The 25,718-nt window shown below is 48.1% G+C and overlaps 1 protein-coding gene across 1 annotated transcript in view; it reads left to right on the forward strand.

Annotated features, from left to right (window-relative positions):
• The first annotated feature begins 377 nt into the window (after positions 1 to 377).
• Positions 378 to 25,718, forward strand: part of Onecut2 (one cut homeobox 2) — a 50,483-nt gene continuing 25,142 nt past the window's right edge. The window contains exon 1 of the mRNA XM_036204282.1: positions 378 to 1,707. Within this exon, the coding sequence (XP_036060175.1) occupies positions 471 to 1,707 (1,237 nt within the window). The 5' untranslated portion in view covers positions 378 to 470. The remainder of the gene's footprint in view (positions 1,708 to 25,718) is intronic.

Raw genomic sequence — 25,718 nt, forward strand, 5'->3', positions numbered from 1 at the left:
CCCCGAGAAGGTCTGCCTTCCGAGGCCGTTCCTGCCGCGGATTGGTTTCTCTTAATGCCCATCGAGCACGGTCCCGCCCCGGGCCCGGGAGGATAGGTTGGCTGCTCCGGCAAGCGGCAGAGCCCTTCTGGACAGCTCCCGCTCACCCAAACAGAAGACGTCGGCGCCAGAGTGGGCTCGGACATGGCGAGGCAGCGCGCCCGCACAAGCGGCGGGGCCCGGTGATCCCTCCCTCCTTCCCTACCCCCTCCCCTCTCCTGCACGCACGCCCTGTCCGCCCCCACCCCACCCCCACCCCGGGCGCGCCCGCCCGCAGCCCGGGGCACACACCCGCACGCACGCCCCAGCACACACTCCCGCACTCCCACGCCCGCCCCCCGGAGCCCCTTGGCCGAACCACGCCACGCGTGCCTAGCCAGCCCGCCGGCAGCCCCCGCCGCTCCCACCGCCCCCGGGCCCCGATGGACTGAATGAAGGCTGCCTACACCGCCTATCGATGCCTCACCAAAGACCTAGAAGGCTGCGCCATGAACCCGGAGCTGACAATGGAAAGTCTGGGCACTTTGCACGGGCCGGTCGGCGGCGGCAGCGGCGGGGGCGGCGGCGGGGGCGGAGGGGGCGGGGGCGGGGGCCCGGGCCATGAGCAGGAGCTGCTAGCCAGCCCCAGCCCCCACCACGCGGGCCGCGGCGCTGCTGGCTCGCTGCGTGGCCCGCCGCCGCCGCCAACCGCGCATCAGGAGCTGGGCACCGCGGCGGCGGCGGCGGCAGCCGCGGCGTCGCGATCGGCCATGGTCACCAGTATGGCCTCGATCCTGGACGGCAGCGACTACCGGCCTGAGCTCTCCATCCCGCTGCACCACGCCATGAGTATGTCCTGCGACTCGTCCCCGCCAGGCATGGGCATGAGCAACACCTATACGACGCTGACGCCGCTCCAGCCGCTGCCACCCATCTCCACGGTGTCAGACAAGTTCCACCACCCGCACCCTCACCACCACCCTCACCACCACCATCACCACCACCATCACCATCAGCGTCTGTCGGGCAACGTCAGTGGCAGCTTCACCCTCATGCGCGACGAGCGCGGGCTTCCGTCCATGAACAACCTTTACAGCCCTTACAAGGAGATGCCTAGTATGAGCCAGAGCCTGTCTCCGCTGGCTGCCAGCCCCCTGGGCAACGGACTGGGTGGCCTTCACAACGCTCAGCAGAGCCTGCCCAACTATGGTCCGCCGGGCCACGACAAAATGCTCAGCCCCAATTTCGACGCGCACCACACTGCCATGCTGACCCGCGGTGAGCAACACCTGTCCCGAGGCCTGGGCACCCCGCCTGCGGCCATGATGTCTCACCTCAATGGTTTGCACCACCCGGGCCACACTCAGTCCCACGGGCCAGTGCTGGCTCCTAGCCGCGAGCGGCCCCCGTCGTCCTCCTCGGGTTCGCAGGTGGCCACGTCGGGACAGCTGGAGGAGATCAACACCAAAGAGGTGGCCCAGCGTATCACCGCCGAGCTGAAGCGCTACAGCATCCCACAGGCGATCTTCGCACAGAGGGTTCTATGCCGCTCTCAGGGGACTCTCTCCGACCTGCTCCGGAATCCCAAACCCTGGAGTAAACTCAAATCTGGCAGGGAGACCTTCCGCAGGATGTGGAAGTGGCTGCAGGAGCCCGAGTTCCAGCGCATGTCTGCCTTACGCCTGGCAGGTAAGCTCAGGGGCTGCCGGCAGCCAGGCTGCTGGGGAAACTGCACCCGTGTGCTTGTGCAGCTGGTCTGTGCGCGGGTTCTGGTCGTCCGCCGTGTGCTCCCTTCTCTCCTGCATACGTCCCCTTTCTTCTTCTTCTTTTCCTTCCGTTTTCACTTTCTCTTCTCCCCCATATTTCTCTTCTCCCTTTTTTCCTTCTTCTCTTGTTTTCTCACTCATTGCTTCTGAGTTCCCATTGCCCCCTCCCTTTCATGTGTCCGCTTATCAGTGTGTTGACCTTTCTCCTCCTCCTACAGTGGGAGGCGGGATCGGGGCTCCTGGTGTCCCCTAGAAGCCCTTAGCCCAAACCGGTGTACTTGAACTTTCTTAGGACAACACATTCCCGTTTTCCAAGGTGCCTAGTCTCCTAATGTAGATGCTTTTGACTGTTGGGGGGGGGGGGTTGCTCCTTAGAAAAGAAAAAGTTATTCGCTCCCCCTCTACCCACCAAAGCAAGCAAACTTCTTTGGTCATTGGCAGGAGATACACCCTTGCCGCGCTGGAAACTAACGGACAGGATACAATGCCGTTTCCAGAACCTATCTGAGGCTTTGGTGTTAGTCCAAGGACTTTATGACCCACCAAAAGAGCGGAGTCTGGCCGACTCCGGTGTCACTGACTACTGAAAAGAGGGTGCAAAGACGAAGGTTGAGGCTGTCACATTCATCGCTTTGGGAAGAGACCCCAGAGTAAGGAGCTCCTTGCCTCACTGGCCTGCAGCCCTTGCTGGGCTACAAGCCTTTGCAAGGGTTTGCTGAGGTTTGACAGGACTCCAAGAGAGGTTAAGCTCTCGGGAAGAGGTGCTGAGAAATTAAGATGCGAGTTAGTTAATGCTTCTTGGCCTCAGCAAGCCGTAAGCTCCGCCTTTGCATTAAGCGGGCGCTGATTGTGCGCGTAGCGGCGTGGCGGGGAGGGCGAGCAGCCCGCGGCTGGGGACCGGTCAACGCGCGGGTTACATTGTTCTGGAGCGGCCACGGCTCTCTGTGCCTCCTCTAGCGGCCGAGAGGCGAGGTACAGCCCTCTATTGTTCTAGGAACACTGAAACCTCCGGTGTGGGGCGGTGGGTGCGAGACCGAAAGACGCAGCCCAGGCTGCGGCTGACTCAGTAGCGAGCTTTTTGTACTGCACGCAGACTCCTCTTCCAGAGAGCCACGACTGCTCTCTACCCCTAGGCCTGAACAGCGGACCCAGATGGGCAAGGTGTCCAGACCTCCCACTGGTGAGGACATACAATACCCAGCTGCAAGCCTGGCTGGGCGACTTTTCAGAAAAGGCTTGGTGCTCTAGAACAATTAGTGTTGGCCTTAATTTGCACAAAGCCCGCACTGAGGCTCCCGCAGTCTGAATCAGGCCCTCATTGCTCACTGGCGCTCTGGGTCTGCTAGCTCAGGTGTCCACTCCGGACCCCCAGAATTTTCTTTCACCACTGAACCAGGCTTGTCGGGTGCATCCTATGGTTGCCTAGCGGGACTAGGTCACTACTTCGGAGGAGGAGGAGGAGGAGGAGGAGGAGGCGTTTCCGCCTCCTTTGGCTACTGTTGGATTTTGTTCCCTGCTCAGTAACCTCCCCTATCAATCTAAAAGGGTAAACAAACAAACAAAAACCAAAAGAGGGAAAAAAAACAAAAACAAAATAAAAACGAGATTTGATCCAGAGACCTCCAGTCAAAATCAGTGGGCCGAGGACAGTTCTGGAGTTCAAAGTCGACTTTCTCTTTTTTTCTCCTTTAGTTTATTCTGCACCCTCTCCCTGCATTTTCCTCAGACTTGCTCCTGGCCCCTAGCAAAGACAAAGCTGTGGAGGTCTGGTGACAGCTCCCATTGTAGTAACTCTTTGTTTTAGACTCCCCTCTCCCCCAATACGGGAGGCGCTAGCTCCAAGGGGTCTCCAGCCTCGGCTGGCTTCCAGCGCTTGGGGGCTAGAAGGAACTTGGCAGCTGCTCTTTGGGGTACAGGAAAAGGCTGGATGACAGCTGTTCTTCTCTGGCCCATCTCGGAGCGCTGCCGCCCCCTCACGCCCGTCCAGCAAAGAACAAGCCTGTTTGAAAACCCTAGCGTTCTGCCTGTGTAGGTCTTGAAAGTTAAGCCTCGCCTTGCTAGGAGATCTTGCTGCAGTGCGTGAGGAAGAGTGTGGTACCTGGGGCTCTCAGCCGCAAACTCCTGGAGAGTTGCCGGGTGACTCTTAGAGAGAGGCAAGCCTTCCAGACCACAGACCGTGTAGAGTGATTTTCGGCGGGGGACCCTGAAGGGGAAGTGCGCCTAGGACCCGGCCTTGCTCAAACATTTAAATGTGAGTCTGTTTTTATTACCCTAGGTGAAAAGGGACAAGAGCCTTCGCCTTTTTATCTCACCGTTTTATCAGCAACTACAAGTGTGTCGAGTGGTTATTATCACACAGGAGGCTTTTCAGTACGGGGTCAGTAGATCAGTCTCTTCAGACACCGCAGCAAAAGCTGGGACAAGTAAATAGGAATTATGTGCTCAGTAGAGTAGGGAACAGAAGCACACAGAGGAGAAAAGGGAGGCCTTTTGATTGTTATTGATCGATGGGAAACCCCGCTGGGAAGCAGCCGGGGACCAGGCCTTTGGGACCCTGGGGTTAAGCAAGCCAGCGACTCCCCAGGATGGCCGTCTCAGCCCAGCACCTACACGATCTGGGACCACTTCCGGCCACACATTCACATTATCGTTGTTCATTCATATAGTGTTCTCTCTCTCTCTCTCTCTCTCTCTCTCTCTCTCTCTCCCCCCTCACCCCCCTTTATCATTTTGAGACCCATCTGGACAGGGATTGGAGGGACTCGGAATTAAAACCTTTTGATTTGGCCACCATATTCAAGCTCTACTTTTAGGTCAAGTACATCCAGTCTCCCGAAGACTAGATCTTCCAGCCTGCCCATGCACGCTCCGGGTCTCTCTCTGCTGCTGGCACAGCCAAGTCCAGGTTACTCTAGAGAGGACCCGGGAGGATGCTGAGGAGGCTCGGATTGTCCCAACCTAGAAATCAGAGAAAGGAACTCTACCTGCGCTGGGTGGTGAGAACCGCAAGTGGTTGCAACTAGCAGAATAGGCTGGGAGGGGCCCAAGACGGGATCCCGCTGGGCGGTTCTTATTATCCCGGCCTGAGGACGACAAACTCCCGCAGGTTTGAGCACACTTTCTAGGGCTTTGATCCTCAAGGGCCTTCTGCACCAAGCACAAAAGCGAACTAGGAGGAACCTGGAGAGCTCAGGGGAAAAACCGAGTTCATTGCCAAGTGGAGGAAAACCGAGATTTTAAAGATTAGGGTTTTTTTCCCCCTCATGAAGGAAAACAATAGCGTGGCTGCCATTTCTTTCCCAGCTGAGGTTTCTCTGCCTCCTGGGCACCGGTCTCTGAGATTGGCCCTCCCAGAGCCCGACTCTAGTGCCAACTGCGGGAAGACAGTGCAGCCGTCTCCAGAAAGCAGCCCCCCAGACAGTCAGGATGGAGCCCACTCAGTTCAAGGTAGTCTAAGACCCCTAACCAGCCCGACATCGTCGGACCCACTTGACGGCCGCCGCAGTGGTATGGTCGGAGCATTGATTGGCCTTATGGTTTCTGCCCAGGCACACTTGCGTGCGCGTCTCCAGCCGCGAGGTGCAGGTATAAGATGACGCGGGGGAGCGGTTTTTGCTAAACTGAACGACTGGAAGAGGGCCTCCACCTAGAGTTCCTTCTGTCCCCTACCCAGCCTTCCCCACCATCTTGTTTCTCCAACCCGGGCCCAGCCCGCCACTCCCAGGGACTTAGTTCCCGGACACGAGCCGGGAGGCCAAACCCTACCCACGTCCGTGCAGAACAGACTGATCGGTTAGTGTTCTGGTTGATCCGATGAATAACTGAAAAGCTCACTACTGGCGTCCGTGCTTTAAGTCCCTAGTCCCCAAAGAACGCCTTCCTAACACAGATTGAGAACGGCAGGAGCTTGCGGAGGAGGCGGGACGCGAGGGAGCCGAGTGAATCCAAGGAGTATTCCAGGCCGCCGGGAACGGTGGATTAGAGGGGCCGCGCATTTATTTTTATTCCAGGCTTTCCACCGTGTGGTTATGTCACTTTCTCAAACAAATGTGTATACCGAGGGAGATCGATGCTGATAATGTTTAGAAGATTAAAAGAGCATTAATGCTGGCAACAATAACGTAAACGTGTGGACCCAGATTTCATTGATCTGGAACCTGATCCGGCGCGTTTCCAGTAAGTCCGACGGCGGCGCGCTCTTCCCAGAAGAACGCTCGCCAGTGCCCAGGATCCCTGGCGCTCCGGCCACGCCACTTCGCCAGCTGGGGCCAGGTTCTCGGGTCTGACCGCAACTCCTCCCACGAGTAGCCAGCGGAGCCAGCTCCATTCTTGCTAAGGTTTTCTTAGCCTTGCGCAGGACTTCTGAGCCCTCTCCCCAACCCTGTGCACACACTGTACACTCTCTGCACTCCCTGGAGTGATTCAGTTGGTGGCCTGGCAGCAAAAAAGGGTGCTTCGGTTCTCCCTACCCTTGTCACCGTATTACTTGGTCCGATGGGTTCGTTCTCTCTCTCTCTCTCTCTCTCTCTCTCTCTCTCTCTCTCTCTCTCTCTCTCACTCACTCACTCACACACACACATCAAAACCGTTCCTGGAAAGCCCCTTAATTTTGAAATTCGTTGTCGATTAAGTTTAGAAGTAATGTGTCTAAAGCCGCCTGCGAACGTCGCGTTTTAATGATCCATGTATGCGCCCCCCCCCCCCGCCTCCCCCAACCCCGTCCTTACAGGTTTCTACCCTAAAAGTCCTACTTGGAGACTGCACTAGCTGAACTGTTAAACTCAGTCTCAGTAACAAACGCCTGGGCTTCACCCCTCAGAACGGCCCCGCTCTGCGGTGGCCCAACTTCTGCCTTGAAGTGCCCGCGATCTTGGGCAAGGGATTTTAGGAGAACAACCACCCCACACTTTACCACCTGACTCTGAGGCCACAAGCTCTTCCATGGTGTGTGTGTGTGTGTGTGTGTGTGTGTGTGTGTGTGTTGGTGGGGGGAGTTGTTGCTCAGAGACACATCTAATCTGCCAGATTTAAAAAAACTCTAGAACTTTTCCTTTTTCATCTAGCGGGGAGTGGGGAGAGCTACGCTCTTAATCCCTTTCCTTGCAAAATGGTGGCTTGCTCTTTGAGAAGAAGCACTGAGGTGAATTTTCTAGAGAGAGGGCGAGAGCTGTTTTAGTTGTTTGTAATTACATATAATTATGAGAAAACTAATATTTTCTTTCGAAGGGGTGTTTTCCTACTTTCTCCAAAAAGGGGTGGGGAGAGCTATAAATCTTGTGTTCTGCTTTGAAATGTGGGAAAAAGCAAGTGGTTATTTCTTATCTTTCCACCAGGGGCTTCCCAGCCCCCCACAGAACACCTTAGTTTTGCAGATCACAAACTACCCTATTCCTTAAAAGCCATGTGGTCACCAGATACCCTGAAGAGCATAGATGGTTTCCTTTTGGAGTGGAAGGCAACTGGCCCACTATCCACAAGCTCAGAAGGATAGATTCCTCTCCCCTCTAGGAGAACTGAGCAAGCCTTTGTTGAGTGGGAGTCTTAGATTATCCCCACCCCATTTAGAATCTGAACAGCAGGATTCCTGATGAGAGGTGTAGGGTGGAGATTAAATTGATTGTTCTTCATTCTCTCTGTCCCCAAAATGTCTTAGCAATAGCTCCATTCTTAAATCAGGACCATTCAGAGAGCCCAGGACCCTAGGTCTGCTTTCTAGGAATTTATATGATGACCACCTCCCTTTGGCTTCTCTCCGTTTAAAATGTCCACTTACACCGGAGACCAGAGGAATAGAGGAGAGCTCTTGGGAAGAAAATACCGCGTAGGTCATGGCTAGTGGGGAGGGTTGTCAGAAAATATCTTTGCAAAAAGTGGTATCATCCTGGGGATCCCTAGAGAAATGAAAACCTCATAGGAAAAAGCGGAGAGATTCAGTTTCTGGGTTCTTGCCAAAGGAAGAGAAACAAGGAGAGCGTAAATTGAAATAATTATCTGGATAAATGGCCCTGGGGAAGAGGAGGAGATACCTATCTTCAACTTCATCTGCACACTCTCTGGGTAGTATTTACCTTCACCCTTCTGGGGACTCTGTTCTCCCTACCGAACTGAGGAATGCCATTTCCTGCAGAGGAGTAACTCCTCTTCATGGGCTGAGTGCATCAAAAGAAGCCGTGTGTGTGCGCTGTCCTTCAGCCTGTCTGGTGCAGGGGAGACAGAGCAGCTTCCTCCTGGTGAGAGACAATACCACTGCTCTTCAGTCCAGCCTTCCCTTCAACCAACCTTAGCACCCTTGAGGGAGATGTTTCACAAGTATCAGGCAAAACAGTGATGGTAAAGATCACACCGGGTGTGTTGGGGGGTAGGGGGTAGGAGGCAGGGAAGTTGACTGGGAACCCCGACTTGTGATTCCTGGAAGATGAGCCACGGAGACAGAGATGGTCTCACTTGGAAAATATGATTCCTAGAATCTGTGGGCACTTGCTATGAATAAAAATCCCACACAGATTTTCCCAGAGGGCCAGGAGGCTCTCCATTCCTCCTTGGTGCCTCTCACCACTTGAGGATCCATTACTCTTTCTGGAAAAAGCAGACTTTGTTTGGGTTGGAAGCACACCTCCAGTGTAATGTAATCAGCATTGGACTTCGGCTCCTGTAATCAAATACACATATACTTTCTCCTGGAGGAAGAAAAATAATTTCTCTGTAACCGGTATTGACTTGAAATCCTGTGATTTCTGGAAGGTATCACATTTTTAAAGGGAAAGATACAATTATGAGGAAAGAACCCACCATTTCTGTGGCTTGCCTTGTCATTACTAAGAAGACCCAGTTAGCACCTAAGAAAGGGCAAAATGAGCACTCACAGGCTCAAGTGTTCAGCCTCTCTAGTTGCACATATCTCGGTACAGCTTCTGTGCAGCCGGCCTCTTAGATCTATATTGATAGGAAGCTAGATTGACTGGCTCACCAGATCCCAGAACATGAGCTTTGTATTTCCTGGACATTCTTAAAGGAACCTGTCTGTCGTGCATCTTGCTCCCCTCTTCGGAGAGGTCACACAGGCAGTGGGATCTGGATGTGCCAGAAGCCAGTTGTTGCTTGGTGGCTAATACCAGAACATTCCCCATTCTTCCCTACAGCATCTCCCTAGGGCAGCTTGGTCTCCCCACCTCCTGGGGTGAGGCTTTGGGTTTTGCCCAAGCTGAGTCTGTTAGGGAATCTGTTGTAAACACAGATCCATTGATTTGCATTTGCCAGAGAGTAAAGTTAAACCAGTGGAAAGAGAAGCCCTTACCCTTTTATGCAGGGCCAGGGAAACCTTTCATATTGATCCTATTGATCCAACCTTTCCCTTTAAGGAAACCACATAGTTAAAGACCCTCGTTCAATAGATTTACCCTTCGTGCTTATGATATTCCTCTAAGTGTTCTCATCTAGGATAGCTGGGCATTAAGCCCACATTCCAAGCCAAACAAAAAAATGAAAAGGGGGCGGGGGATGAATGGAGAGGGAGGGGGTCGGGAGGCAGAATTGTGGGAAGTGAAATTAAATCAGACTGAAATGTATAGTGACACAGCTGGGGATGTTTTGATCATTCTGAGATGACATGCAGAGATAAAGATAAATTAGATGCATTTAGCATCTTTCTCTCCCCTTCCACCCCACATTCTCCCACAAATGTAAATCAGTTTCTATGCATAGACTAGCAGTGTCTTAGGAACATCATTTCCTAATGTAAGGTGATTTCAATCAAACCACTAACCTGGCTCATTTAAACTGGTTCATGTAAAAGCACTATTGAGCCACAATAATTTTTTTGGTTTGTAGAAAATCAAGACTAGAATTGACCTACAAATGCAGCATCTTTGACTCCATATAAGACCATGGATACCAAAACCACTTGAGTGGGGCTTAGAGCCATGTGCTCTGATGGAAGCAGTAGAACCCAGCTTAAGCATGAAATACAGGGTTTCTTACAGAGCAGTGTAGGTGAAATGGAAGTTGCTACCTATGGCTTAGTGTTCCTCTGGCTTGCAGATATGAAAATGAAAGTTCCTTTGTCCTTTGAACTATTGGCACAATCCCATCCCTTTTTTTTTTTCTTTGCTCCCTAAGTAACTCTGTTCGTGATTTTTTTTTTTTTCAATGTGGCACATGGACTATCCTCAATTGGTTATCTCTTGGGTTGTTTTTGTACACTTGTGTTTGTTTTATGTGATTGAAAAATATTAATGATTCCTTAGGTGAACTAATGTATTTATCTGCTGAGTGAGTTCAAAGGGCAGAGTTCAGCTATGGTTCAGATTAATTGAACAGGAAGCAATGGGCTCTCTAGGCTGTGCTGGACAAGGGACTAGCCCCTGAAACTATCACTCTTAGCAAACACACAATGTCACTGTCCTTATCCTGGTGTCTGATGTAAGGGGGCTCGGACTGACTTGGGTTGCCTGTTTAAAAACCCAAAGCAAGGCGCAGCAACTGCAGCAAAACCCCAGAGTCCCCCTCCGGGAAGAAGAGTTTTCTCATTGGCTAATTGCTTTATTGGTAGCCTGACCTGCAGAGCAGCTGCAGGGGCCTGGATGAAGACTTAGGCCTTGGAATAATGTGATCCATTAGAACAGGGTAAGGCATTTTTTTGTTTACTCAATTGAAGCTCCCTGCAAAGTGCCATTAACCCCATCCCAAATGTGCTCGTGCTGCAAAAGCCAGAGGTCACACTAGTCATCTGCTGGTGGAGCCAGCCTCTGCCCCTAGTCCAAGGGAGAGCATCTTGCTGGCTTCACCCTTCCTTGGAGTTTGGCAAAGCCTTTTGGGCCCTTCCAGGGTTCTGACCAAAGCTAGTAGTTTTGTCCCTTGTTTACATTTCCCAACTGCTGAATCATGTTATTGCTGATTAAACAGTTTTGAGCCGAACACCAGCGTGTATGCGCATGCGTGAGTGAGCAACCACACACACACACACACACACACACACACACACACACACACACCCTCACACCCTTCCCCACTAGCCCTCTCTATTCTATTTATGTTCCCTCCATTACTGTGCATTATAGTAAATAGAATTGTGCACACAAGGCTTTTAGCAGAAATACAGGACGGATACCGTGACTTGGATCAAACAGAAGGTACAGATTGGAGCAGAAGCAGAGTTAAGACTTGCCACACAGACCCTAGTAACTATAGTTTCACCTTCTGGGAGTCTCTGATCAGTAGTGTGCTTCACCTCACCTCCCTCAAGGTCAAAACCCCTTCCTTCGATTCCTTTCTAGTATTAGTGTCCCATTCCTTACCTCCCACCCTGCTGTCTGTGGCAAACACTACCTTCCTAGATATATCATTAGGGGACCTCTCCATGCTCACTGGGGCCTCTAGTCTCTGCTTCTTCTAAGGCATTGCCAAGGAGAAATCAAAGAACAGTTCTGCCTGGAGTGAGGTCTTGGCCCATGGAGCCATTGCGGTAACACTATCCTGCTCAGCTGGGTGGTGTTTAGGGGGATGGGGTGGCAGAGAAAACAAGAAATTCGAGGTGAGACAAAAGAGAAGTGGTTGCCTGTGGAAGAATGGCACAGTCCATAGCACCAGGGATGTGCACAAGCGAAATATTATAAAGGAGGCTAGAGCGACGGGGGACATGGTGAGAGCTAGGATGAGAAAGGCAGAGACCTGAGCCGGTGAGGTGGACTTGAAGCCTAAGGGCGGAGCTGGCTGCAGCTCTATGACATTCGACTGTTTCCAAAGTTTCCTCAAATCCACCCCAGCCAGGACCCTCCCTGCACCCCACCCCGACCCCAGTGCCTGTGGGTGGGTCGCAGCCTCTCACCAAAAGAGCTTCAGCACCAGGAACAGCACCACCTAGCAGCCCTCCAGCTGCTGTGCCTGGCTGTGGGACCCTCAGCCTGGACCGGAGAAGTGTGCTGGCATGAAGCCTGAGTAGGATCATAGCTCCAGCTCTGTAGACTCCTGTGCCCAGATTAAAAATAGCGCCTCAGGTTTTCCTCACGCTGGATGATTTCTTGGACAAGAAGATGCTTAAAAAACAGACAAAAAAACTCACCTTGCCTCCCAAAGGGGGAAGAGGCGAGTGTCTGTGCAAAAAGACAGGGTGGAGGGTGTCAGGGTTTAGCTTTTTTTTCTCCATGTTGTTTTCAGAGTCACTGACTGACGCTCTCAACATGGTTTTTAAGATGTAAGGTTCCTGTTAAGCTCTGCTGCCCAGTCTCCCTCTCCTCCCAGGTATGTACACAAATGGATGCTTTGGCTCTCCACCTGCAAACTTCCGGTTTTTGAAAACACCAGCCTCATCATATTGAGCAGCATCCTCACAGTAAAATCAGCAGCGGTGTTCCAGAGAGACACCAGTTATGAGACACTAGCTCATATAAACCCAGAGTCCAAGTTGAGCTGCCCAAGTGTCGCTGGTGATGGGGCTGTGTTTAAGAAGATATTTTCTACCAGATGCTCCTCCACACAAAAAGAGCCAAGAGCCAAGATGTTGAGGCCACCCTGTGGACTTCCCCAAACTAATTAACATGCAAAGCCTTCATTTTCTTTATTTCAAGGGCCTCCGGTTCTGGCCTAATCTATTACTAAGTGGCTATTGGGGAGGCAGAGCCTAGGGACAGAAGAGTGACTCCTTTGCAAGAAGGCCAAGGGCAAAATACATGACTCTGGTGATTCATTTGAAATATTAGGCGACGCTTTATGAAGATAACCGTTCATATCTAAAAACTAGTTTTGAGTACATTCGGAAAGCTGATTAAAGTGGTCTGTTTAAGCTGTGTAATCTCAATTTTCAGACCGTTCTAAGCAGGTATTGGGTTATGCTTTTGAAATCTTTTCTAGTAAAACACAGACAGTCAGCATAGCCCCTTTAAAATCTCTCTCTCTCTCTCTCTCTCTCTCTCTCTCTCTCTCTCTCTCTGTCTGTCTCTGTCTCTAAGGTATTAATACTGCAAGATGTAGTACTGAATTCACTGTCTTTGTAGTGGACTCAGTATGGCTTTTAAAATATACTTTGGCAAGATGTCACGTAGTAAGGCCTTTTCTATAGTCTTTGACTCTAAACATTAAAAGATACAGGAAATAAAATAGCTTCATATTTTCCAAATCAATGGTATAGACGCCTAACTCTAAGATACATAGAAAATTTTTTTCATGGATTCACTGCCTCCTACTGTGTACCAAAGTTCACCTTAGGTCACATTCAAGGTACAAGAACAGGTGTTTTACACCTGATCCCTTTTGCCATTTTTTCTGAAGAGGGAAAAGTGGTCTCAGTATTGAAGGCTAAATCCTCTGACTTGTTCTTAGCTTCTGGCTCAGGACCCCACTCTTCCTTTACCTCATGTCAACACATACCCACTCAGACCCTCACACACTAAGACTTCCTACCGTTCTATTTTCAGCTTATTGGGGGTGGCGTGGGCGGTGGGGGGGGGTGTCTCCACACTGATTTCTGCTATGGCCTTGCCAGTCTGCACTCCCATCAGCAGTACATAGGGTTTCGGTTCCCCTCTAGCCTCTCTGATATTTGCTATCATGTGTTTCCTTCATGATAGCCATTCCGGGGTGAAATGCAACCACAATGCAGTTTTAATTTGCATTTCCCTAATGGCTAAGGATATTGAACACTTTTCAAATATTAATTGGCCCTTTGTGTTGCTCTGCACCCTGGAAGAGCTCATCGATGCGGTTAATATCTCCCTATACTGAGGACTTCAGGACTCTCTCCAGCCCTGGGATCTCTCCCTCTCTCTCTCAAGCTCCAGGAACCTGTTTCCTGCTGCATCAGGACATCTTTGCCTAAATGGCCTCAAACATAATTTATCTTAGAGTGAACTCACTTGATTATCTTTCGGCCTTACTCAGTCATCCCCGAATTTGAGACTTTTATTCAGTCTTTGAATAACAATACCACGTGTACAAACTTTTAATTCAGAAGCCAGAATGTCAGCACAAGTTTTTGCTTTTCCCAACAGTCAACCACAAATTAGCCACGTGGATTACAATGTTTAAATATCTACATCTGTTGTTCACTTCTGACGTTGGCCCAACTGGAGCTCTCTCCAGTGTCTCGCCACTGATTGGTCTCCAGCATTACCCTGTGTGATCATCCATGCGCCATGCTTAAATTAGAGGGATTTTTCTGGAATCTGAATCTGACCTTATCTTTAACACCCTTCTTACCTGGAAACAAGTTCCAGGTCCCTGAGTGGAACACACTGCCCTTGTGAGTTCTGACCTGTGATTATCTCCTCTCACATCCCCAGTGACTCACAAACCCCTTCCTGTAGCTCCTCAAACATCAGACCAATGTTTGGGCCCAGAGTATTTTTTTTTTCTCCCTTACTTAACCAACTGGAGCCCAACTTGAGGTCTTGGCTCTACGAAATGTTCCCTGGTCTCTAAATTGGGATATCTGTCAGCTGGCCTTCCTGTTGCATTTGGAACACAGCAGAGGCCACCTGTTAACTTGGTGGTGTGACCCTATTTGATTAAGTTCGAGGGAACAGAAGTTAGGTAGAGCATACACTAGGTCAATAAATATTTGTGAATAAATTTTGAAATACTTTATACGATACTACTTCTACGTATCATAGATTTCTCCCCCACCCCCGCCAAGTTATTACATAATATCCTGGGAAAAACTTAACCAGAATTGTCACATCATTTGGAAATATTGAGTATTTCTCATTATCAAATTCTTATCAATACGCTTTTCCTCCAAACCTAACACTAACTTGAGGATTCGGGGTTTTTTGAGCCTAGGATCGAACCCCAGGCCTTGCGCTTGCTAGGACCATTGAGCTAAATCCCCACCCCCCCCCCCCCCCCCCCCCCCCGAGGATTCGTTTTAAAGGGAGCCTTAGAGTGAAGTCTTAACCAGGGCTTGAACAGTGAGACAAGGAATTCAAAGTGACAGACACCAGAAAGGGACCTATTTTCCTGTGGCTCCACCACCACCACCACCACCACCACCACCACCACCACCACCACCCACCACCACTCCACCCCACCCCACCACCACCACCACCACCACCCCACCCCACCCCACCACCCTACCCCACCCCTGTAACCAGTTCCAGGCAGACAGTTCTGCTTATGTGTTATCCTGTGTATCATGCCCATGTGTTTGTGTATCTGCTTTCCTGGAATACCTCACCTCTTCTCCATCCTGCCTTGCCTCCTCCAGTCTCACCTAATGAAATCATTCCAGCTGAACTGACCTATTCTTTCCCCTCACGTCCCTGAACATCTGGATATAGTCATCTGCCCCAAATTGCATAATATAGCTTCTGGGCTAATCTTACAATTCTCCTTAGTTTTTTTTTTTTTTTTTTCCTTCCCCGCCCCAGGTCTCCCCTTTCTGTGGCACTAGGGGGAAAGCTATATCCTTGTTACCCATGGCTGCTGTCTGTGGCCATACCCCCAGGAGGCAATGTTTTTAAATCACTCTGGACTATAACATCTACTCATTACATTCATCCTGAGAGTAGGTTGCATATATCTGCATATGTCTACCATTGTTCCTTTTCTTTTCTTTTGCATTACTGGGTATTGAACCTATGGCCTAATGCATATTAGACAAGCACTGTACAACTGAGCTGTAGTCCCAGCCCCTTTCTCTTTCTAGCAGCTCCTTTCAAATGGGTCTTCTTTTCTAGAAGTGGTGAGATCACTGATAGAAATGTTTGCTTCTGTAATTAAAAGTAGATGTCAGTATTAACCCACCGTTGGACATAAGCCAGTCTACTGTGGATAAAATAGTGCTTATAGGAGCTTGGTTACTAGCAAAGGCTGTTCTGCCTCAATACACATCTTAGAGCAGCAGAGCCAGCTGCTTGCTTAGCAAATCAGAGAGACTGGTTTGTAAGTCATTTTAATTACCAGTAACCTACATTTAAATGATCATAACGGCATATTGTAAGTTCTTAGACTCTTGTTGCCTTAGTTTGTCTGAAAAGAACAAAGCCAGAGGTCACAATTTTCTATTTATAAGCTTAATTTCATTTTTATTTTTATTATATGTTGACGAGCAAATACATAAATAAGGCTACAGGATATCTTTGGGACACAGTAGTTCAACATTTCCGGGATGAATGTAGTTTTGCTGGTACAGTGCTGGACAGGGTAATTAAGAGAGGGAGAAAGTTAACCACGAACACACATACACACACACACACACACACACACACACACACACACACAGGTTAAATATTGGAGACAGGATCTTGCCTGGAAATCGCAGGGATCTGCCTGCTTCTGCCTCCACTTCCTAAGTGCTGGTATGGAGGGCATGTGCCACCATGCCCAGCAGCCTCCCCTTCTGAATTTTAAAGATTTAGCTGGGCGGTGGTGGCGCACGCCTTTAATCCCAGCACTTGGGAGGCAGAGCCAGGCGGATCTCTGTGAGTTCAAGGCCACCCTGGACTACCAATTGAGTTCCAGGAAAAGACACAAAGCTACACAGAGAAACCCTGTCTCGAAAACAAAACAAAACAAAACAAAACAAAAAAAGAAGATCTAAGAGCTTACATCCACTATTGTATTTACAATATCCATAAGGGGCTATAAGGTAGGACTTGCTCTTAACTTTAGGACAAAATAGTGAAACTAAAACCATTTACTTGCCATGTGATCTTGTCTGGAAGCAACGTACCACACTGTGATCTTTTTTCTTTTTAGTTACGCTCTGATAGCTTTGTATTGTAACAGACTTCATCGAGCAGGAACAGAAGAGAAAGAGGTGCTGTATTCAAACTTTTTAGTTTTCGTTTGGTGTTGTTTTGTTTTTTGAGACAGGGTTCCTTTGTGCAGCCCTGGAACTCACTCTGCATAGCCCAGGCTGGCCTCGACCTCAGAGATCTGCCTGCCTCTGCCTCCCGAGGACCACTATCACCTTGGTTTATCTTTTGATTTTTTTAAATTGAGTGCATCACTGGGCTGCATGATAATTATGTGTGTAAGATAAACAACTGGCTTAAGAGCCTGTCATTTGGGTGCCTGGAATAGCCAAATCAAACTTCCTTTAATAATGAGGTTGAAAGATGGCAGGCCTGAGCAGAAAAGGAGGCAGTTCAGAGGCCACCCTGAGGGCCGTAGACCCCCACCTGGGGGAGTGTCAGTGGCTATCCTCTTTGGTTGGGCACCAGAGCTAGGGTATACTTGGCATCATATCCTTCATTTTTTTTCTCTTGCCTCAGCCTTTTGTCTGCCAAAGAGCTGGAAAGGACCAGGAGGAGCTGGCGTTGCTGGCTGGGTTCACCGCCCCTTCCCAGGGGTTTGAAGTTCTCCATCAAAGGCCTCAGACTGAGGTTTCCATAGGCAGATTCTGGAAAGCCTGTTAAAGGTCAACATGGGAAGTGGGGAGAGGGGCAAGTTGGAGGTTGAAGGAAGGAAAATTGACATTACAAATTGATTGGCTTTTCCACTATAAGCCATGCCAGCCAAGTATTCTGTCTCTTTAGAATTCTAAAAATTCTGAGGGTATGAACATACAAACATCCCTTTCCCCCTGCGCTCCCTTTTCCTCCTCCTTTCTTCCTTCTCCTCTTGCTGATATTTAAAAAAAAATTGTATTTTACACACACACACACACACACACACACACACACACACACACACACACACACGCACGCGCTCCATGATATGGGCAGAGGTCAGAGGACAACTTCTGGAATTTGGTTCACTGTCTTCCACCCTCTTGCTGGTCTTTACTCTGGCTGCCCGTAGAGAAGCAGTAAGGGCTGCAGGGTGCACAGGGTAATAGTGTAGTGAATCAGCTTTGTGTTTGGAATCTTACAGACTCAGGTACACAGCTTTGCCTTTGCATAATTCTAATCCAATCTCCCTGAACCTCAGTTTTCTCCTTTATAAAATCAGAGTAATACGTTAATCCTGGGGAGCATATATAAGTATTAGATCCATATAAAGTACCTGCCAGGTAACAGATTGGTGTATCTTCATGGTTTTTCCACAGAATCCCATACCTAGCATAATGACCCAAGAGGCAAGATGTTGAGGGGTAAGAAAGTATATGAAGTACATATTTTATTGAAGGTCTGTTATATTAAATATATGTAACATATCACCTGCAGACTCATGGAGCCTAACAATTAATACTTATTTCTCCCGCATCTACAGGAACCAGCTAATATAGGCTAGTCCCAGATGGGTTTGCCCATGCTCTATAATTGCAGAGCTAAAATGCTCAAGCATTAACCCTCTCTGTCATCCCATTGATGAAAGCAAGTCATATGACTGAGCACAGAGCTAAAGGGGAGCCCATTATTTGGTTCTGCTTCTGGATCATACTTAAAAAAAAAAAAAGGAAGCAGCATTTAAAAAAAAAACACTTGAGTGTTTTGTCATGATTCTCCATGCAGGTGTTAAGGGATGTCTTCCATTAGTAAGCATGCCCCCAGATAACTTTGATTTGCATTTTCTTCTCTTAATGGTCTAGTACACAGAGGGCTACTTGAGCTGATTTATATGGATGTCAGCTCCTCACACTTGTGCATACTTAATTCAGAGAGGTGATCCCATTGATTTCCAAGACCTGTATCCCAGGACATGGGACTAGCGTAGAGATTTCAGCTGCTCTAACTACATTGTCTGAAAAATGGAAAACACTTTAAACCCCTACAAGAAGTAATTTTGACGGACATCTCACTGTGCTCTACATTACTCCCACCATTGAATTCTCTTTACTTCAAGATCTGTTTAAAATTAAATTGGAAAATATTTTTGAGTTCCATTGGGTAAATAATTTTGTTCTGCATACATATGGAATGGTACCTATAGCGTGATACACAGCTCCCCTTTCCCAGGTGTCCTTGTTTGCTTCTCTGTTGCTGTGATAAACACCATGTCTAAAAGCAGCTTGGGGAGGAGAGGGTGTATTTGGCTCACAGGTTATATAAAATCCATCATCAAGAAAAGCCAGGGCAGGTGCTCAAGACAGGAACCCAGAGTCAGGAATTGAAGCAGAGAGACCACAAGGAACGATGTTTACTGACTTGCTCAGATACCTTTTTTATGTAGCCCAGGGATGGTCCTGCCCAGGGACGGTCCTGCCCACAGAGGGTTGGGTGACCTTCAGTCAGATAGCAATAAAGAAACTACTCAGAGGTCAATCTAATGGAGGCAGTTCCTCAATTGAGAGTCTTTAATCCCCTTTGTCTAGGTTTGTGTCAAGTTGTCAGAAACTGACCAGTGTACCCTGGGTGTGAAGAGGTACCACCTTTAGTATGCAAGTGCTGCTTTGCTATATTAAGCTTGTTTACCTCGAAATTCCACAGTCTTCAGATTTTGTGACTACTCAGTGCTTAGTGTTGAGAATACAATTTGGAATTTGTTTTTTACTCCATGGGACTCCCATTTAGTACAGGAGATGTGAATCCCAAAGTCCCCCATCTTTGGAAAGGAGACGGGGTAGCCTTGTCTCTGGACCTGCCCTGCTGCTAAGGACAGGCAACATGCTTCTTTTATCCTGGATCTTACCAAAATCACCCTTCCACACATCCTCTTTGCTGCTAGAAATGTAACTGGGGAGCTGGCATTCCTTAAGTACTGGATTAATACTCTTAAAATGGTCCCAAAGAAGTGCACTATTGCTTTCTCTTTAGAATTCCTTAGAATAGTCAGTCGTACAGACTCTTCAAGGCTTATTTTATTTATCTCAGCACTTAGATAAGGTGACTTAGAGACTGAATGTATATAATGCTTAGAACAACTGACGTGTAGCAAATGGTTGCTAATTGCTAATATGAATAATATTCATCACTAACCTTGTATAGCGTCTCTGAACATCAGCAAGAGATTGCCTGAGTGTGTGTGTGTGTGTGTGTGTGTGTGTGTGTGTGTGTGTGTGTGTGTTTAGCATTGTCACTGAGAACATGTGCATGGGAGTCACTTCCAGTTCTTCTCAGCCACCATTACTAGCTCTGTAGCCTCAGACACATCCTTCTCCCCCACCCCCCTAAAGACCTAGGAGATTTGGGTGCCCACTTTAGTTGGTATGCAGATTGAAAGAGGTATTGTGACGAGGCTCCATGCTGGCACATCCATCTCTGATGTTCTTAGTGAAGACATCTGTCTATTACACCTGGTCACATCTGTTCTCCTGAGTAATCTGAGTGTCACTTATAGTGGTGACATTTCAGATGAATGAGATCTCCAGACTGGACATTACCCCACTGAATCCACTCTTTACATTCCCAGTGCCCCTTCAATACTATGGTTATAGCCTTTGGCTAAGTTGATGCTTTGAGTCCAAAAGTCAAAGTGAGCACGGTGGATCCCGCTGAATCCTTACTGACTCATGCTGGGAAGAAATAAGTCCATTTTGCAAGTGTTTTGCCAATTGAACCAACGTTCTCCACTTGACATATAGAAATTGGTACAGAGACAAGGTTCAGTTCATCCTCATGAAGAATGATGGGAAGTGGGGTCTTAATAGAGAGTCACTTTCATCAACACCAAGGGGGCCATGGGGCTTTTGGTGCTTGGGAGAATGGCTTCCTCTTTCACATCTTAGCTGGTTTCAACATGCTCAGGACCTGCCTCTTTACCATGCTGGCCAAATCCATTTCAACTGATTTTGAAGGGCTCCTGTTTGGGTCCACTCTATAGTATTTGTTTCCATGTCCACGAATCTCAACAAGAAAAAATACAGCTGTTTCCTCCCCCCCCCCCCCCCCCCCACCTCCCCACCCCACCCCCTGCCGCCGCTTTTTTTGAAGCAACAACTAATTTGCTTGTGTAAGATTTTGAAGCCATGGTCTCTGAGTTGTCAATGTTCCCAGCCTGTGTAAACAGTCTCCAGAATCCCTGCCTGACCCCAAATTACTCCCAAGCATTAATTGTCCTGGTGGTTTCATGGCCACATTATTTCATATTCATTAGTGTTTTCATGAAAAATTACAACACTAATTAGAGCGGCTTCCAGTTAATTCACTTGATGATTCATTACCTCTCTCCTCTCTTGGTGTTCTGCATGTGGTCATCCCAGAGAAAGCATCTGAGAGGTAATTACAGTTGTATTCCCTGAGTGATCGCCTAATGCCATTAGTTCTGATCCACCTGCACAGCCCAGCTTCTATGATGGGGTCTGGTTACAGCTGCACCCTGGTCCCTGCCCTGTGGATGTCCAGAGAGAGGAAAGGAGGAAGGGAAGCTCACAGTGAAGACAGCGCTGCCGAAGGCATTCAGGACAGCAGAGGGGAGCAGAGCCTCAGACAAAGGGAAGCCAGGGAGCTTAGGCATAGGACCATCACTAGTTCCTTCTGCAGCCTGGAATGAGGACAGGGTGGTGGGCATCCGTGCTGTGAATTTAGCATGTATATGACCAGGCTAGATTTCTCAAAGTTCTGGGGTCCTTTAGTAAGAAGTTTGGGGGCCTATTAACATGGATGCTATTAAAAAAATAGGAAATAGCTGTTGGAAAAGATGTGGAGAAATTGGAGGCTTATGCATGACAGGTAAGAGTGGGAAGTGCTAAAGGGGCTGTGGAAGCAGAACGCTAGCTCAAATTAATATTTGCTTGGAAATGTCACCTCTAGATCCATACTTTTTTTTTTTTCCGTTTTGAGACAGGGTTTCTCTGTGTGGTTTTGGTTTCTGACCTGGATATCTCTCTCTCTCTCTCTCTCTCTCTCTCTCTCTCTCTCTCTCTCTCTCTCTCTCTCTCTCTGCAGATCAGGCTGGCCTTGAACTCACAGAGATCTACCTGGCTCTGCCTCCCAAGTGCTGGGATTAAAGGCGTGCACCACCACCACCGCCTGGCCCATACTTTAAAGGAACAGAACTGCAGGGTCTCAGGAAACGTGTGCACGTGCACCCATGTTCATTGCAATAGACCAAAAGTGGAACTTGAGTGTTCATCATCAGGTGAATGGGCAAACAGCATGTAGCCCACACATGTCTATACTGGACTCTTACTTAGCCTTCAAAAGGAAGGGAATTCTGCCAGGCATAGAGGCACATGCCAATAATTCCAGTACTCAGACAGCTGAGGTAGGGGATTGTGACGTAGAGACCAACCTGGGTTACAGAACAGAGCTTGTCTGAAAGAAAGGAAATTCTGATTCATGGTGTGATTCGGGTGATCCTTGAAGGCATAATAAGCTAGTTCCTAGAAAACAAATACTGTATGATTTTACTACGGAGTGTCTAGCATTGTGAATCTCATAGAAACAGAAAGCAGAAACCAGGGATGAGTGTTGTGTGCCTATCATCTCAGCACTTGGGAGGTGGGAGCAGGATGATCCAGGGATTCAAGGTCATCTTTGCCTGCATAGCAAGTTCAAGGCCAGCCTGGTCTACGTGAAACCCTGTTCAAAAGAAAACTCGGAAGTAAAGAAGTAAGAGAAAATAGAATGGTAGGTGCTGGGAAGAAGGTAAAGAGAACCGTTTAGAGGGCTGTAGTTTCTGTTCTGCAAGATGAAAGAGTCCGCACAGTGTTCACATGGGTAACACTGTGATTCTGTGTACTTAAAAGGAGTCAAGCCGGGACCTGAGTGCAGTGGCCCATGCTTGAAATCCCAGCACTGGCAGGCTGAGACAAGTGTTCAAAGCAACCTGTGCCGCATTAAGAGACTCTGTCTCCCAAAAAGTGTGTGTGTGTGTGTGTGTGTGTGTGTGTGTGTGTAAGCAAACTGGTAAGTTTTATGATATATCTAACACATTTTGCATGAAGAAAAATGTAATTGTAATGGGTGCTCAATTTTTAAAAATTGGAAAATAGAAAACAAAATTCTGCTATAATATTTCTGTTCTGTTTCAGTTTACCTAGGCATAGCATTAAAATCTTGTCCTTGGGGCTGGAGAGATGGTTCAATGGTTAAGAGCACTGGCTGCTCTTTCAGAGGATGGGTTCAATTCCCAGCACCCACATGGCTGCTCACAACTGCCTGGAAGTCCTGTTCATAGTGCATAGACATATGTGTAGGCCAGACATCCATACACATAAAAATAAATAAATAAAACTTTATCCATGTAAAAATCCAAACATAAATAGTTTTGATAAAGTCCTCTTTACATTCTCCCCTTAATTCCTTTCTCCCATATTACTTCTCCGAGGTAACCTTCGTTTGGGCTGCAAGGTGGCTGCCAATCTAGGCATGCATTTATTTGCCTACCTATGTACTTGTGGAAGTTTTATTCTGTAAGTATGTGTGTGTTGTTTTAATATAAAGGGGTTCACGGAGCCCACGTTGTTCCAGGACTCCTCACTTTCATTTCAAAATGTCTACCAGCTTTCAGTCTATAGCCTGGTGCACCATAGACTTGGCCGTTTCCTTTAGTCATTCTTGTGGTGATGGGCAGCTAGGCCACCTTTATTATTGTTAATGTTTAAGATAGGGTATTCCCATCTGGGCCAGGCTTGCCTAGAACATATCCTTCTGCCCTAGTTTCCTGGGTGCTAGGATTGCAGGTATAGACCCACCATACCAAATGATAAGGCTATTGATCCTTTGGGTCATTGGTAAACCACTTTGTGTGAACACATTATGTATACCAGTGCAGATGCTTCTGGGGGGGTAGACATTAAGAGGTCTTCCTCCACGCCTTCCCGAACTGTAACCATTTTCTCTTCTTCATCATCAATATGTTAAAGTCGACTGTGGTTTCCTTTTGGTTTATTTGTTGCTGTTCATGATTTCTAGTGAAGATGGAGATATTCGCATACTTTCCAGCCATATACATTTCCTCTTGACCATGTCCTGTACCCATCCCTCATCTCTTTTTTTCCCCTCTGCTCATCTCTCTCTGTGTCCTTCATATATGCTGTGTATAAATCCTTTGTATTTTGCAAAATGTTTTCTCCCATGCTAATTGGTCTTGGTTGCTTGTTTGAGGTTGGTGTTGGTTTTGTTCACTTTAGTTTTGATTCTCTGAGGTAAGTTCAGGCTGCCCTAGAACTTTCTACATAGGCAAGCTAGGCCTTAAAATCCTCCTGCTTCAGCCTCTCGGGTAGAATTGTAAGTGTCTACCGCCATACATGGTTCCACACTATTTTATGAAATCGAATGCATTGCTTACTTTTCTGTTGCTGTGATAAATCATCACGACCAAGGCAACTTATAGAAGAGTTTATTTGGGCTACAGTTCTAGAAGGTTAGAGGTCATGATGGTGGGACAACACGGCAGCAGCTTTGGGGGCTGGAGCAGGAAGCCGACTGTGCACGTCTTCAAACACAAGCGTGAAGCAGAGAAAACAGACTAGAAATGGCCCCTGTCTTTAAAATCTCAGAGCCCTTCCCCAGTCACGTACCTCCTCCAAGAAGGCCACACCTCCAAACCTCCCTGAACAGTGCCAGCAACTGGGGACCAAATCTTCAAGTCTATGGGGGAAATGATCTCATTCAAACCACCACATTTAGTAAGGTTTCTTTGACCGTGGTGGTGGTCAAATTTATCTTTCTCTTGTTATTCTGTTTCATGTCCTCTTCCCTGGTAATGTTTAAACACATGGATCTTTACTGTGTCTCCAGTTTCATTTTATAAGTGACATAGTGTTGATATCATGCTGGTGTCCCTCTCAGATGAGGAGCTGCTCAGTCCTGAACTACTTTCTGATGATTCTTTTCTCCCCTGTTATTGGAAATGCCTCTCAATCACATGTGAAGTTCCCTTACACACTCGGGCCTTTTCCCATCCATCTGCTCTATCCTGTGGATATATGTTGGTTTCTCCGCCAGCATCATACCTTTAATCACCTTTGCTCAAAGTGTCGTTAGCTTTGCCAAGGCTTTTTTTTTTTCCTTCTGATCTTTTGTTTCTATGTTTGTTCGGCCTTCCTTACCCTTCAACTCTTCCAGAAAGTTATAGAGCAGGCTGTAATTTATAAATGATTTTAATCATCCTGATTGCATATAGGGCAAAGTCCCATGTATCGCAATCTTTATGTCTTCCTTAAGAGGAAAAGAGTTTGAGATTTGCCCTTTTCACTGTTTGGCTAAAGTCATCGGTAGTCACTCATTCTGTTGTGAAGAAATTATCTTTCTGTCCCCTTTAATAGATTAGTTCTGATATGTAGAAACAGCTATAACCTTTTCCAATGTATTATTGTGAGTAAAATACAGATCGGCGTACATAACACACTGGTGTGTGACATTGTTCTTGGGAAGTCATGAACAAACATCTTCTCACCCCAGACAGGAAGCACCAAAAGACCAAAGAAAAGAGACCCCAAGGTTCCAGTCTGGTGAACAATGAGTTTGGTTGAGGTTACTCACAGAAATATGGATAAGGGGTTACTTACAGGAGCAGACGTGACTCAAAGACATCACCAGAAGCCCACCCCAGCATGGGTGACAGCTCACAGAAGCTGGGAACCTGGAGTGCACTGCACAGCCTGCACGCAGCTCAACGGGTTGGAGACTGCCCCTTCCAGACGGCTCCGTTGGTGTCAGCCTCTTCTAGGAAGCTCAGTTTGTCTGAGAGTCTCTCACAGCCATCCTTCCTGCTTAACTTTGCTTGTGGAGGGAGGAGCTTAGTGTTTCTGCTCAGTTTCAGAGACTTCCAGAAGCCTCTGTGTGTGGGGGGGGCGGGGTTTTTGTTTGTTTGTTTGGTTGGTTGGTTGGTTTTTTGAGACAGGGTTTCTCTGTGTAGCTTTGCACCTTTCCTGGATCTCACTCTGTAGATCAGGCTGGCCTCAAACTCACAGAGATCCGCCTCCCGAGTGCTGGGATTAAAGGCGTGTGCTGCCACCACCGCCCGGTGCCTCTGTGTTTTTACTTCCTAAATTTCAGGAGCTTCCCTATGGGAGGGAGTGTTTCACCTCCCCTTAGGACATCTGTTGTTCGAGCTTTTCTAACATTCTGTGACAAGCTTCCCCCCCCCCCCCCCCCCCCCCCGCCAAGTCAGAAGTTTTAATATCAGAGGAAACATACACAGAATACACAAACACATGCTTAAATTCTAAAG

The sequence above is a fragment of the Onychomys torridus genome, chromosome 13 (genome assembly GCF_903995425.1).
Source record: "Onychomys torridus chromosome 13, mOncTor1.1, whole genome shotgun sequence".
In the NCBI taxonomy this organism is placed as follows: domain Eukaryota; kingdom Metazoa; phylum Chordata; class Mammalia; order Rodentia; family Cricetidae; genus Onychomys; species Onychomys torridus.